At 40.1% G+C, this 15,807-nt stretch overlaps 1 protein-coding gene across 6 annotated transcripts in view; it reads left to right on the top strand.

Moving 5' to 3' along the window:
• RASAL2 (RAS protein activator like 2) overlaps window positions 1–15,807 on the top strand; it is a 291,616-nt gene that overhangs the window by 161,222 nt on the left and 114,587 nt on the right. Inside the window, exon 1 of one of the 6 annotated variants that reach the window (XM_059728345.1) lies at window positions 11,939–12,171. The exons of the other annotated variants lie outside the window; for them this stretch is intronic. Within the exon in view, the coding sequence (XP_059584328.1) occupies window positions 12,159–12,171 (13 nt within the window). The 5' untranslated portion in view covers window positions 11,939–12,158. Of the gene's footprint in view, window positions 1–11,938; window positions 12,172–15,807 lie in introns of those variants that run through there. 6 annotated transcript variants of the gene reach the window in all.

Raw genomic sequence — 15,807 nt, forward strand, 5'->3', positions numbered from 1 at the left:
GGCCAAATGGCTTCTGTTCTATGCCTGATTTTCTTTCGTATCTTTTGCCTATTTATTTTGGAGGCTGTTTAGAGTGTGGACTGTCTTAGATCAGTTCTCAACCTTTTAAGACCCAAGGCACCCCTGGATAACTTTTCAGAATGTAATGGCACCTCATTTAAAGAGTAATTTTTTCTTATAGCACTTATCGTCTCACACCCCATGGCACCTTTAAAAGGTAGGGTGGGTAGCAATGGAAGGGCACTTGTGAAAGCATGGCAGGAGATGATGTACCATGCTTGGTGCTGGCAGGACTGCTAGGCAACAGATTGAGGAGCTTAGGGATGGGTCATTAGACACCCAGAGTAGGCAGCTATCCTTGCAGTGAGAGAAGAGCAGTTTCTGCTCCTGCAAAAGCACAGCCCTGCATCAGCCTGCCCAGCCACAGCAGGGAGTGCCTTTTGGTGTTCAGAGGAGGTCAGCAGAGGGACTGCGGGAGGGCAGGCGCTTCATTTTTCAGCAGTTTGTTCCTCTGCTCCTCCCATGCTTCAGGGGCTGGTGGGAGGGGCTGCAGGGAATGGTGCCAAGGTACTGGGGCAGGCCAGGAGGTGCCAGGCCAGCACTTACTTCCTCTCTCAGAGGCTGAGCACCATGGCATCCTTCAAAGGATCTCATGGCATCCCAGCTGAGAAACACTGCACTAGATTTCAGTGCCTAGGTACTACTGTAATTGGTATTATTGACAATGCACCTAAATTTGTTCCTACCCAGCAAAGCATGAAGCATGTCATGAGCTTTAAGCATGTCTACACTGCAGATTGCAATGTAATGTACAGGTACCTGAGCTACCACAGTTAAATCTAGTGCAGATTTTGGAAGCAGTCTAGCTGCAGCAGCATGGATCTCTGCATGAGCCTATTCACCTTGCTTCTCAGATAACTTTATGATACACTGCAGTATACAGTGTAGACGTACCTTTATCACACTGAAGTCAGGGAAAGGCATGGATCAGCATTACTCATCTGAAATCATTCAAGTGTTCCTCAATGGCAATACAGTTCAAACAATTAACTACCTGAGTAAAACAGTCATTTTGTTGGGAGATGATGGGAGCAGGGAATGGCCAGCGCTCATCAGCAGCTCCTGGACTGTCAAGAAGCTCTGCTATGTACTAGAAATGGGGACTAGAGACAAGGAGGCTTCATTCTCCCAGGAGGGGAAATTCTCATTCAGTGTCGCTGGTTGAGGAAGCTTTGGGCACAGACATGTGTCAGGGACTGAAATACTGCATTGGAGGACGCCAGTTTGAGGCATGCAGGGCTGAGAGTGCCATTTCTAGAAAGCTTAGCAGCACCACATACTAGCCTGCTTCCTGGCTCATCATGATGAATTCCCTTCCTAGATTTCATTTCCCTTCAGCCCATGACTTGAATTTTAAGTCCATCTATGTCCTAGCCCTGTCAAACTATGAAGTCTTTTTACTGAGCTGCCAGTTCCCATCTCTGCTTTGCCACTGCTGCCAGACTTTTCTGTCACACTAGTAAAATTTTCACCCTTGGGAAATGATCCTAATACAATCATAGCAGTATCACTGTTCTCCAAATCCCTTTGTAAACTTTGCTTCTGATGCCTACAATCAAGAGATGTACATATATGCTGATACTGGTACACTTGAGGGCTACTGTTTGTTCTGTGTCGTTATGCACATGCTGATTTGTCATCCACCTGTTTGTTTTACATAATGTGTAATTTTTTTAGGGACAGGGCTGGTCTGTTTGTCTGTCTCCACTACTTTGCACAGTAGGGTCCTAACCACCCCTTCTAGATGTCACCATAGTATAAATAAAAATAATTTATTTTGCCCCGTGTGTGTTGCTTCTAATTTGTACAGGAGTGTTGGCCTCCATTCCTTTGAGATTAAGGAGTTGTATGTGTGTGACAGACCCCTTCCCCCCACCATGCAGCTCCAAAGACAGTGCTTCAGCCCTTTCTGCTGCCCTCAGTGAATGATCTCCCTCTGTGTGCTCTCATCCATGCAGTAAGAACAAGAGCAGGTGTGCAGGAAACCTAGTGAACTCTCTTGTGGGAGGGAAAAACAGCACAGGTACGGATTCAAGAAGGTAAAATTGGCAGGTGGGTGGCTGGTGGGAAGTTTGCAGCTGTTGTGGATTTATTTAGTGCAAAATGTCTTGCATGACATCTTGGCAGACGGTGCTTTGTAGTCATAATTGCTGATCTCTAATTGTATTGCAATATACATGCAGTCCAAATATGCTTCTCAGCACTCTTAGTCATTAGCCAAATATCCTTACCTATGTTCTATAGTTTGGGAGTGGGGAAGAGACCTGTGGCTAAACTAAACGCTGTACCCAAACCAAAAGTCTAATTTGTGTTGTGTTATTAACTCTGGTCATCTAATTTTAGCACATATGCCTGACCCAAGTTTGAAAATTTGGGTATCTTAAGTAAGGTTTGGAAAGAAGTCTGAGTTTCAAAGGAGCTGAGCACCTACTCACAGCACTTAGTAACTCCAGCAGAAGGATTGAGTCCTCTGAAAACTAGATTAATTTTAAGTTCCTAAAAATGTGACTATTGCATTTCCCTCAACACTCAGGAGTTAAAAATATTGCACTTTGTTCTCAGCCCCTAGAGAGAATTCAGGTAAGCCAAACTTATGAAATCTATGGAAGGGGAAATTTTCATTTGGACTTCAACTCTTTGTCTCCTATAGTTCCAATATTACAGTTGATGGATTTAATTATCCTTTGGTGAGTGAGTGCTTTCTGTCTTTGCCTCCTGGGGTGGAACTCTTTACAGTGAAAATTTCATTTTTACCTGATGTAGCATGTAAGGGGAGAAGAGGTAAAAATGAAACCAGTCTGTGTTGGTGCCAGATCCACACTGCGTTGCTATCAGGTGACTAGTCAGCCAAAGAGAATTCCTGCCTCAACACTGTTTAAAAGGGTCTGTCCAGGGGCTTAGAAATGTGGAGAGCAACAGAAGAATATTAGTTAAGTAATATTTAGTTTCACTGCTGCTTGGAATATGCTTCCTACATCAGTTTCTGTCAGTGGTTGCTGAGTGCTTCTAGCTGGGAGATGATTGCACCAAGGAAACAAACAATCTGTGCTCCTCCTTCAGGTAAAAACTTGGCAAAAGAGACCAGTAGTTAACCAAAAAGATGTCTAGGATTATTTCAGTAACTGCTATTTCTGACTTATAATATTATGTTTGCTAATAACATTCAAAGCTGAGCCTCACTGTTTGTATGTTGTAGTTGAGAGGAATACTTTGTGACAGAGGGATAAACCTATTAAGACTGATTTAGATGATTTGCAGTGTGTGCACCAGTTGGTTGCGGTCCTGCCTGTGCACTAGTCTTTAAATGCTTGCCTAATAAAGGAATGCAACTTTTCATGATTGGAAAACACCCTCTCCTTAGTAGAGGGGGTACTGTTTATGACCTGGTCAGCAAAGGAATCTGCAATGCACCAGTCTGAGTTATGTCTGTGTGTATATTCAGTAAAGGTTATACTTAGGAAAGGAACAACCCTTTTAAAGAAGCAGGTGTACCATGCCTCGTAACAGGGCTGTGTGTTGAACAGGACTTTCTCACAACCCCCCTTTGCATACAGGGAATATCTACTTGAAAGTGAATGCAGAGAAGGTGCAGCATAGAGCTTCTCCATGTCTGCACCTCACAGATTTGAATTTGTCTTTGATAAGAGTTTTCCTAATAGAGTTGTCTTTTGCTCTTGTTGACAGTTGCAACATGTCCATCTCTGGTCTACTATTGTGATTATTCCAGGCAGCAAAAATAGGAGCTTCAGTTGTGGTTCTGCGATAATGTCATGTGTAAGAGATACTGGAGAGGAAGGAGGGAGAGGGAGAATACCTTCAGCATACTAGATCAGCTGACTTCCTTATTTCTGCCTGAGATGTAAGCATATGTGAGATTCTGACACAGACTTAAGAATCTAAAAGAACTGATACCATTCCTTTCTTGGGTCCCTGAATTACATATTTTAAGTAACATATTTTAAGTGTTGCATATATAATAGCCCTATATGCAAAACATTGTAGTAAGCCTTGATTGAAAGATCACTTGAAAGATGTAATATAAATTTTGATGAAAGCAGTGCACTAAACACACTTCTGAGGATAAAGCCTAATAATCAGAGATGGACAAAGAACTGGCTAGATCCATGTATACTGCAGGAGAGCATTGTGCAAGTTTAGCCACATGGCTCTGCTATTGCACTTCACTTGTGGCCTGAGACACTGATGCACACAACCTTTTTAAAGCTGAGACTGAAAAACTCTGCGGTAAGTTTCATGGCATGAACATGGGTCTGTTCAGACTACACTTTTCATCTAGCTGATGACTGAGCGTTAAAGTCAAGTGCAGCGATGCCCTCTCACCTAATTCTGTGATCACTAGATAGGAATAATTGAACTGGTTTATAACTAAACTTAAGTCATTTAAGTATTATTTTATTTTTATTTTTTTCTATAAATATTAAATCTGCCTTGCAGCTTTCATCCGAAAATGCAGACATATCTCTAGACATATCTCCACTGAAATGCAGCTACTCTTGGTTTGGCATGGCTTCTGGGAGGTTAGGTATTTCAAACATGATGCTTAGACCTTTGTGACATCCCCTCTGGCAGCTGGATCTATTCCTATGTATAAAAATGCTAAGCTTCTTTGTTTTTTCCCCACATACAATTCAAATAAAGCTAGATGATATTGTCTTCGTGCTGAAGGCTGCCCTCCCTCCTCCCCCCCCGCTATAATTCTTACATGCCAAATGTCCAGTTTCAGTATGGAACAAACGTATCTGTTTAAAATTTAAACCTCTGCAGATCAGAGATTAGTGGTAATACTGACATAGAATCTATAATCCTTGGGGGGGAGGGTTGCTTGGAAATGCATTTCCTCCCCCCAGAGTCCCTTCTTCCCCTCAAAATAAATCCCTTCAAAAGATTTTAAAGTTTGTTATAAGGGCAGAAACTGCTTGTCTTGGAACTCTCTCACCACGTACCGACTGTCAAAGGAGAGTAGCTGCATGATCCTGTTGGGCCAGTTGTTGGCCTGTCTTCTAACAAAACTACAGTTTCATCCAAAAGTGCTTATCTTGATTTATCTTATCTTCCTTCTCCTGCCCTTTCTTTTTTTTCCCCGGGTCCTATGAGAATTGCTCTGAATTGTGCACAGATTTGTGGTGAGTGGTTGAATTTTGTGGGTACACTGCTGTATTTATGTTGTTTGTTCTTATAGCGGAAGCCTGCTTACATTGCCTGACTTTACACACTTTTGAAGTTTTAACAGTGAGTAGTTTAATAGGTGATGGCACATATCTTTCTCCCAAGAGTGACCTCTCCCTTATCTTGGGCCTTGTCATGGAAGAGTTAAATGTGTTTTAATTTGTATTCTGGTTAAATTAGTTCAGATCTCTCTAGATATTCTTAACTCTTACTGACATTTCCTCATGTTAATAACCTATAATGCAGGTATGGGTTAAACTGGCTTAACTGCATTTATATCAGGGCTTTGCACCTGTTTAACTTAGGGTACATTTACACTGCAATTAAGACATGTGATTGCAGTATACTGAGCTGGCTCAGCTATAACAGCAGTGAAGCTGCTGCATCAGGAGGTTCACCATGGCCATACATGCCCCTCTGGGACTCTAGCTACCTACTTGGATAGCTAACCTATGCTGAAGTCCATGCCACCATGTTTTTACTAGGATTACCAACTGAATCATTTTTTCATTAGATTTAGTGACTTATTGGGGTCCTAGCAACAAGAATCCAAGTGTCCATATTTTGGTCCAAGTGACCAAAATATGTTCTAAGGATCCTATATCAGTTTACCATGCGTTATACTTGGTAAGTTATCTGAACGTGTTGGAGTGATGCTGTGACTGTGGTGGTTCAGAAAATATGCAAGCAACAAGGATTTTTGTAGGTGTTATCTTCTATTGGTTCAACTGCATGGTTGGGATAGATGGGTATTGCTCTCTGTTCGAAAGCTTGTCTGAGTCTATCCCAGCCATGCAGTTGGGCCAATAAAAGATAGCACCCCCAAAAATCCTTGCCTCTCACTAGATTGTGTATTTCTGTTAATGTTAGATAGCTGCATTCAGTTTTATGCTATTGTACCATATCATGGATAAATAAGCAACTCTAAACCATTAAAAGGAAAAGATGGTCATCTGACTCCTGGACTTTAAACCTGGCTTCTTGCGTTTCATTTGCAAACTTGGGTGAGTTTAAGATTAAGCATCTAAGATAGCTATGTTTCTGCCTCCCCCAAGGCTTTGAGGTAAAAATCACATGTAGAGAAAGAGGTGCTTAAGTCTCTCTGGCTTTTCTCCATTAGAAATGAGTTCCATCTAAGTGAGTTGGAAAAGGTGGCAGAATTTGTTGAGCAAGATACAACAGGGAGAGAAATCCACATAAGTTAACAGGTTGGATTTTCCATTCAGGACCACAGGAGATGTGTTCACTATCAAATAATAATAATGCTTACTTACATTGCACTTTACATCTTCAAAGTGCTGTACAAACACAGACTAATTAATCTTCACAACACCTGTGGGAGGTAAGAAAAAATAAATAAATAAATAAATAAATGAAGCAGTATTCAGTGCTTCCTATGGTATTTTCTGCTGTTTACATATCATTGGACAGAGACAGGCCTCCTATGAGTCAACTTTTCTTTATGGCTGGATAGAAAGAAAAAGTCCTTAATTACTAAATGCCATAGGTATTAAGTTGAGCTTATTCCAATGTGTGCAGGGTATTTTGATAATTTGTTACCTTTACCATAATTGAGCTCTGTTATACTACAAGGGGAGAGGAGGGAATTATGCTTGCTCTGATTATATCAGGAAAGCAGACTAAAATGTTCCAGCATCAGAGCAGAGAGATAATTTGTTTAAAAGTAAAATAATAAAGCCACAGAGGGAAAGTCAGTTATTGAACTCCGTTGGAGCTCATCATAAACCTTTTCCTAACAGGCACCTCTGTGTCGCATGTAAATCCCTGACTCCCAAAAGAAGCCTTGGAGATGAGCAGGACTGTATGTTCTAGTGGTGATTAGAATCCATTAAGATTCAACTCGGTGTCCAATAAAGTGCTTCTGGCCACAGGCTGATAATTATTGCTGCATATTTGAGACTATTTCACCTCTGCATATTACCCAATAAGGGCTGGAAGCATTAATTTTGTTTCCATCTTAGATGGTAGCACAACTGTTTACACTTGAAGAACAGTCACTTTCATGACTGGGATCTCCCATGTCTACACGGGGTATAGATGAGGTTCAGACTATACAGGTCACTGAAAATTCCTATCGCTTAGTCCTAGAGCAAGTTTTGATTGCCTAGCAAGATTTCTGCAAACTGAAGTGAGCACTTTATAGCTACCTAATCCTCACCTTTGCTAGCTGGGTAAGGCATCCTGTTGTGTGACCAGGAACAACAAGGCAGGTTTAACATATATCTTTGATAGGTTTTGAGGATATATTCCAGTACTGGAGCACATATCTGTTCCTAGTATGAGTGACATGTACAAGAAAGCTCTAAGTGAGCCAAGACTTCATGTGACATTTCTGAGTAAGTGGGTGAATGCTAAGTTTGAACAATTCAAAACAGAGCCAGTGCTGTTGTTTTTTCCATGCCATGCTTTGTCAGGAATGCTGTAGGAAGAATAAGGGTTACACTCAAAACACTTCATTGTGTCATGATTTTTTTTTTCTCTCATGCTTTGGGAGGCACCATGGGATTATAGAATAAACATGAACAATAAAGCCATATCAGAAGTGTATATCAGTGCAACATTAGGCACTTTATGAGGTGTATAAATAGCAAAATGCTATATATTATGATATTGTTGTTGTCCACAGTACACTTAACAGTGTACCATGTGGTCTGCTAACAGCACACCAGATACCTAGACAGAAAGCATTGCAACAGAGTTTGAATTAACTCTTGGATGAGAAACCTAACCTTCCTGCTACCATCTGGAGCAGTACAGGAGGGGCTGCGATGAAGCTAGACTTGCTTTTAGGGTGTTGGACCCTATTTGGGGTTTAATTTTTCAAATTACTTTGACTCAAGACATCTGTTACATTTGAAGCCCAAAACCCTCTAACTGCTGGAAGGGATTGGGATCTTACTCCCTAGTCAAGGTCTTCTCAGGGTTATAAGCAGGGAGGACTTTTGCCACTCTTATCTCCCTGTACCTTCTGGCTGTTGCAAGGAGATGTGGTCTCTATTGATGCTTCCCTCCGTGTACTAGTTATTGCACCCCTTTGCATTCAATTCTAGTGCAGGATAAATTGATTGAAGTCAGATTATTTTAACAATCAATTTTAATCTTGTTTCAGTTGTAAAAATATGTTGATTTTCATTGCTTGGTAACAAGACATGCTGATAATCAGATAAAAATCTTTTTGTTAACTAGGAAGGTTTACTATGTACACATTTTAAGCCATTTCATAGATTAATATGACTATAATTAATAGTCATTCTTAATTTTTCATTTCTATTACGATAGAAAACAGTGAATAACATTAAAAAAAAATTAAAAACGAAATAAAAGTGACCTATTTTTATCCACCCTGCTCTAATTCCTTTTCTTTACTGCTTAGGGAACAGCCTCAGTAATGTGAAATTGATACAATTCTTGACAACTTAATTGCTTCCTATAGGTCTCTGAATGGAAACAGTGGATCTGAGCAAGTATTAGTCACTGTCACTGATTTGAAAAAAGCCTTCAGTAGCAGCAGTAGTACTGAAGCCTTTTGTCTGCAAACTTAAGGCAACCCTGTATTTTTCAAATTTAGATGGTTGCTTTCCCAGCTATAAGGTGCAGAATCTTTAACTGATGTAATGAAAGCATGTATTTTCTGGAAATCAATAGCTGGGGCAGCTAGCCACTATTGAGGGGTAAGTGGATTTTTGAGCCCTGTCCTAGAGTGCAGTCAGCACTTATGATAAAGTGGTCACTAGCAGTGCAGCTGGTGTTATCAATAACAGTAATGGAAAACTGAAACTGAGCAGCTGACAGACTTTTTAGCACTTAAATTCCTTTCTGTGGATGTCGCTTCCTGCTGTGTTACGAATGTATAAACAGACCTGAATAAGGTGCATCTTTACAGGAAACTGGGGTGCAGTTCAGACTGTGGTGACATGGAAAGCTAGTTCTAGATATAGGAATTATGTTGTTTTCTCCACATTTTTAAAGTCTCATTTGTATGTTGACTGCGAGTTGAGAGGCAATAGTGATTTCAGCAAAAAGGCAACACATGCCATATCCAAGTTGACCTACATTACAGTTCTTTTCTTTGATAAACTTTATAGAGGACATTGCAATCTACATAAGAGAGGATCTCCCTCTTTTTGGTCCTGCTTTCCACATCAGCCATCACTTAAGAATGCTTTCTACCTCTGCCTGTTATAAACCAAAAAAGCCAGTTCAGAGCTGATGGCTGCTACTGTGTTAAGTAACTTTAGAATAGGAAAAAATATATGAAGCAGGGTTTAGAAGTTTCACTACAGAAGTTTTTAAAGTAGTATTTTCACTTGTATCAAGAACTTGATATCCTCTATTTTTGCTCATCTTTGAAAGAAGGTTCATTCTCTTTTTATGATAAAGTCCAATTGAAGTCAATTTTATTCTTGCTGTCTTCTCAGTAGAATTGGATAGATGTTTTGGAAAATTCCCAGGCAGCTGTACAGTTTGTTTGTTTTTTTTGTTTGGTTGGTTTTTTTAATTCTCCCTTCCAATCCATGATCTTCACTGAGTACTTGGAGATCTGATTCCACTTCAAGGAAGTAAGACAGCCTCCACTGGCATTTCAAGAATCTGGATTTCTTTGTGGCAGGTATGGCAAGTTTGAGGATGACAAACAGGCAGATTTATCTCAGATCCAACCTATCAGATTACTGAAAACTACCTCCATTGAAAGAATAGCCAAATCATGACCTTATTTTCTGAGCTGGAACTGAAGTTTTAGTTGCCTGAGCCTGGATTCTTGAAAGAAGTTAAATAAGAAATGGGAATGTAACCTGGGTGAAATTTTAAAATCTAGTCTTCTCTACATAAATGTGATGACCTTTGCATAGCAGTATATAGGCTCTCCCCAGTGCCCAAAGACTTAATTTTTTCCTTCGTAACTGTTGTGTATGTTGTTGTGCACAAAAGATGCCATTGTCCTCAACCCCAAACATGGCTGCTTCTCTGTGACGCAGAAGATACAGTTTGTAAAGTGCTTTGGGATTGCATATTCCATATAATTATTAAATTATTCTTTCTTTGAGAGAGATGACAACTGCTCATCAATTGCTGTTGCTTTAAGCCTCCCGTTAGGGTGATCACATGGTCTTAGTTAGTCCCACCATTCCAGTAGTTACACATTTCTGAGGGCCAGGTCAAACTGATCTCTGTTTAGGGAGCTGTTTACTTTTTGAACTGTTATTATTGACAATTTTTTAACGCACAGATCAGCACTAGCACTAACATGCACCCTTGTCCCTTCTTTCAGTATAGTGATTGGCTTTAATTTTCACTTCATTTAAGGATAAAAGGTGTGGGTGGTAATCACTTTCTATCCATATTTATTTGTGCAGACAGCTTTGTTTGAACTCACCATTCAGCAAGCTTCTCTCCCAAGAACTATCCTGTGGCTTCCTTACAGATTTCCCATGTGAGCCTTAGCAGGGGGTGGGGTCATCAAAGCTCTCATTCCTACTGGGATAAAATTGAGGGCGTGGGGGTTGTTGCATAAGAGAAGTTTCAGATAAGCTTCTGTTCTAAGTAACAGTAAGAAGGGGAAAAAGGAAGAGGTCTGTGGCAGGAGAGAAGAACTGAACAGGGAAGAGATCATGTTACTAGCAAATGAATAAAGCAGCAAGAAAATAGAAATGTTTTAACTTTTTTTTTTTAAAAGGACAGAAAGAAGACTACAGAAGGTGGGAAGGAGCATGTGGTCTGTTTGCTATCAGCTGTTCATTGAATTACAGCAACAGGCAAAGCAGTTTTGTGTTCATCTCCTGTCTATTCTCTTCTGCTCTGGTGCCCCAACTGGCAGGTGGGATCTGCTGGGAATCAAACCGTGGATTTTTAAACTGATAAAACTTGACATGCTGTCCTCAGTGGTGGCAATATAACACATTAAAGGAATTGCAGCAGCAGGGATTAAAATGTATGGGTTTTTCCCCCTTTGCTTTTTCTGCATGTTAAAGAGCAGTTTTCATCCTTTTTTCCAGGATAATGCTATACCTAGAAATTGACCTCTCTGCAGTTTTAAGCTAAACAAAAAAGACAGCAGGCAAATATCTGTTCCACTTTCAAAAGCCAGAAATCACAGTAGGAATAAAAAGCAATTGCAGCTCAGGATCCAAAGAGACAAAATGTACATTTTTTCCTTGAATACATCTTCAGGGCTTTTTTTTTTTTTTTAAATAAATTATATACATCCTAGAGCTGTAGAAATAGTTTAAGTGAAGCAGTATCTTAAAATGAATATAAAATGAAATCTTATGATGGACACTTTAAGGAGGCAGGAGAGAAGTAAGGCTTTTTTTGCTCACCTGGCTGATCTGGGTTTGTACTTTCTTAACTAGCTTTTCATATTTTAGGCACTTTATATAATGATAGCAGCCCCCACATTTAGCACTCCTTTCTTAGTTTTTGTATAATTGATTTGGGATTTTGAGATGGTCCCTTCCAGTCAGTGACTATCACTAGTTTTAGTATGAGTTTTGTTTTAATAGAGGAGTCTCCCCAGCCTCTCACCCCCACTGCTGTGCGCTCACTGTGTTACCACCACTTCCACCACCACCCCTCCCTTTGGGACAGGAAAATGAAGTGTCTACTAGTCTCTGGTAGATTATGTAGCATTCACAGGGAAGACTGCACGCGTCCCATTCACTGAAAGAGAATGCAAGCAAGCAAAGGGCGGCTTTTGTTTAACTGAAGCCAAGCAACTGAATAGACAGGCTTGGGTTTGACTGGCTTTGGCTCTGGCTCTCCTGCATTCCAACCCATCTGAGGTGGAGAAAATAGAAGGCAAGCAAGGGAGACGTATACAGTACAGAGCGTGTGCTGACTTTCTGGGTGTCATGCTGCCAGAATCATGGTAGAGGCAGTCAGAGCGTCACAAAATGCAGTTTGCAGGTAAGTGTCCTTCTGATTAACCATGCAAGTATGGGATTTTATCGGGGCTGTATTCCACTGTGGTTTGACCGGACTGGGTATTGTGCTGGACGTTTAAACTACACATGCAGTTGAGAAGGAAAGGTTTGCTTTTCAGTTTTCCCTTGATGCCTACTTTATACGCATTTTTTTTTTTTTATTGCTGCATCAGTATTGTACACAGCCACTCTTCCCGAAGCTGTTTACATTTGTTTTATTTGACAAGATGAATGCACAAGACAGAGGAGGGTACTGTGGGTATCTTTCTGCTCAGAATGCAGAAGTCAAGGACAGTTGTATCCAGCTGAGACACCATGTGGGAGAAAAGAAGTAAAGAACTGGTGTGTTAACATAACCAGTCTGGATGTTTAAAATAGCTCCTCCTATTATTTTTTTTAAACCTTCCTTCCTAAAAACGCTTTCATGTTTAACTCAGAAAGGACAAACTTGCATGTAAAATTAGATTTCTGCATGAAAGCAAGAGTAATTTAACTCCTTTTAAAATAAAAACCAGTGTGACATTTTCAATTTGCTAATAGTGGATGGCACTGTATGAAGCAGTCAGTGAAAAAAATTGCCAAACTAACTTCCTGTTCTATAAGGGGGAGAGAAATCAAAGCTTTAGGTTTACAAAGTCCAACAAGTTGTTCAGAGAAAGCAAGAGAGTTGTTGGGCTTTGTTTGTTTTTGTGTTTTTAAATGCATGTTACTTTCCTAATAGTTTTGATTTTCTTTTTTTCTTTTTTCCTGACAACCTTATTTTTAATAATCTGTTGTCAGAAGGTGACCAGCTAAGAAGTCTTGAGGTTCTCTGCTGCTTGATATTTTCAGACACTGGTTCTTATAAAATCAGGAAGCATTGTTTGAAAAAGGCATGTGCTGAAATGACTGAATTAGATGTTGTCTACTTTGAAGCCATCTGTTAACAGGTATAGGTTACTGAGAGGTCATTCAGTTATTTTCTCTTTAACCACTTTAGCAGAACCATTGCTAGCTTGCTAAGGTAAAGTGGCATTATTTTGGGCACCCTTACCCACTTTAGATTAAAGTGTTCAGGAGCTACTTCTGAATGATACTGTCAGAGGATAAAAACCTTTTTTTATATTCACATTTTTCAAATAAATGCGTGTTTCTTTTAAAACAAAGCAAAACTCATAATAAGCTAACATGGAAAGCGTACAAAAATCCCATGCCTCTGCTCCTCATATGGTTGTAGATAATCAGAGGACAGTAGTTAAAAGGGAAATATTAAGACTTTTCAACCTTTTCTGAGGCCTTTTTTCTTAATGTGACTAGCCCACCAATGTAATAAGTGAATTAGAAGGAACATGTTCAATAATGCTTGGGAGCTCCAGACAGTAGTCTATAACAGCATCTGATCTGTCTCAAGATGTTTTCATGTGGTCCCTAAATTTAGCTGATGTTCTTGCATATTTTTTATGGAGACTAGGAGGGAGGGGAGAAGCTGGAGAATTCTCATAAAAGAAATACTCAAGGATAGCTGCTGTCAAAAAGGTGTCATGCCTCTTTGCAGCTTATGGGAACAAATCAGCTTTTATTTGGATAGAAACAAAAAGAAGGGATGTCCTATAGTACTCAGGCTTGTCCTGCCCTATTTCTGTTTTTCTGGTGTCTGGATGTACATATCTCTTTGTTTTAGGGAGATGGGAGGCTGCAATTTGTTTTGTTGCACTGTAAGGCAATGTAAACGTTGTGTGTATTGAAAAAAGCACTCCCAATCCATCAGGCCTGATTTCAGAGTAAGTGAGGGCACTTCCAAAGTAACCCCCTCCCCCCCCCCCCCAATATAAAACCGTTGTAACAAAATGCATTTCATAAACAGCATGAACAAGTGCCTTGTTAGCACTGAAAGGCCTTTGCCAAAGACCCTTGGGGAATGATACAGCCTGTTGAGCAGCTTCTATATTAGATACCTGTATTTTCTCAGAGCTTTAATCCCACACAGAAGGATTTATGTGATTTATTTATTTTTTAAGCTTGATCTTGGGATAAATTATGTTATTAGATGCTGAGGGCACTCCTTAGAGTGAATGCTGACAGGGTTTGAAACTGGGCCAAAGAAAGACATAACGATCCTCTTTAAATTAATATACTTGAGCCTTCCACAATGAGAAAATGTGTGGAAGATAAGTGAACAGTGTATCTATGGCCTTTTGCTGCTACTTCAAGCACACCATCTTCAAGCACTAAAAGTAGGGGCAAGCCCGCTGTCTGCATTTTATTGATCTGGGCAGTAGTAAATTGTATTAAAACTGAGATTAAAAATGGGGGCCATACAGTTGCATGAAGTAGGATTTGAGCTCTGTCTTGCTCCTTTTGCCAAGATGATGGGCATTTTTGCTAGAGTTGTCACATTGTCTGAATGATGGCTAATTTGATACTTGCCTAATCTGTTCTCTCACCCATTCTTTGCTTTCTGAGTATCTTGGTAAGAATAAGGATCTTAAAGTTTGCTCTTCAGGTAATTTACAGGCACCAACAACTGTATTTATTTGTAACCAGTCTGGGAAGTGAGGGCTTAACACTGATGTTCCTTAAACAGCTAGTTGCTTTGCTGCTGCGACACAAAACATTCCTCCTTTCCCCTGCACTTGCAGAATGCTGAGCCTGCTTCTTGGGACAGTGATTTCATGCATGCACCTGCCAAGTAAGACGTGGAACAGTTCCACCAACTCATTCATTTTGGTTAGGCCTCTGAGTAATCATTAACAGTGTTGCCAACAGCAAGCATTTAAATCTAGCTTAAAAATCATGAGATTGAAAGTAATAATTTGGGGTTCTTTTTAAAGCAGACTTCTGGGCCGCTAAGAAATACTTAAGTCTCATTTTCAAGCTTTTCTCTCTGAGGGATAGGAGCCATGCTTAAATGAAAGCTGTGATTCTCTCCATATTCATTTGACTTCAGGAGCTAGAGGTTTAAGAATAAACCCACACATGTCATTAGACTCATGATAAAATCATGAGTTGGCAACCTCAGTCAATTCTGGTACATGTACAGGGACTAGCAACCCCCTTATAACAAAATACCTAAACTTGGTAGTGAACTATGAGTTCCATGGGTTGTTTCTGCCCTGTGCCAGCTTTCACAGAATTTACACTTCCAAGGCCTTATCTTTTGCTCTGAATCCATGGTTAAGATATGGGATGGATTCTCTTACAGAGGGGAAGGAAGGGAAGAGGAGTCTTTTTATTCCTAAGTCTTTTTCAGGAGTTTGCAAGAGGGAACTTGGGGCTGTTAGTTCAATCCCCATGCAGATTGGTGTTGTGTCCTAGAGATGTGCCATCATATCCAGTTCCTCATATCCATCTTGCTTTTTTGCATCAGCAGTAAATTGGGCTCCAAGACCATATGCAAAACAAGCAAACAAAAATGTTTAATGCATTAAATTTCCTTAACAGGTTGCAGTGCAAGTTCTTTGGGTAGTTGGTAAAAAGTTTTTTGCAAGCTTTCGGTCCCAATCACCCTTCAAGCATAAGGAATCTCTACTGTCAGATTAAACCCCTTAACAAGATAGCTAGTTTCAAGAAATGTTCCTTGCTTTGATAATTACCTCTCCGTCCTACCAGTATTTTCAGTCGAAATTACTAATCTTTTATA

Source organism: Alligator mississippiensis, chromosome 5, assembly GCF_030867095.1.
Source record: "Alligator mississippiensis isolate rAllMis1 chromosome 5, rAllMis1, whole genome shotgun sequence".
Taxonomy (NCBI): Eukaryota; Metazoa; Chordata; order Crocodylia; family Alligatoridae; genus Alligator; species Alligator mississippiensis.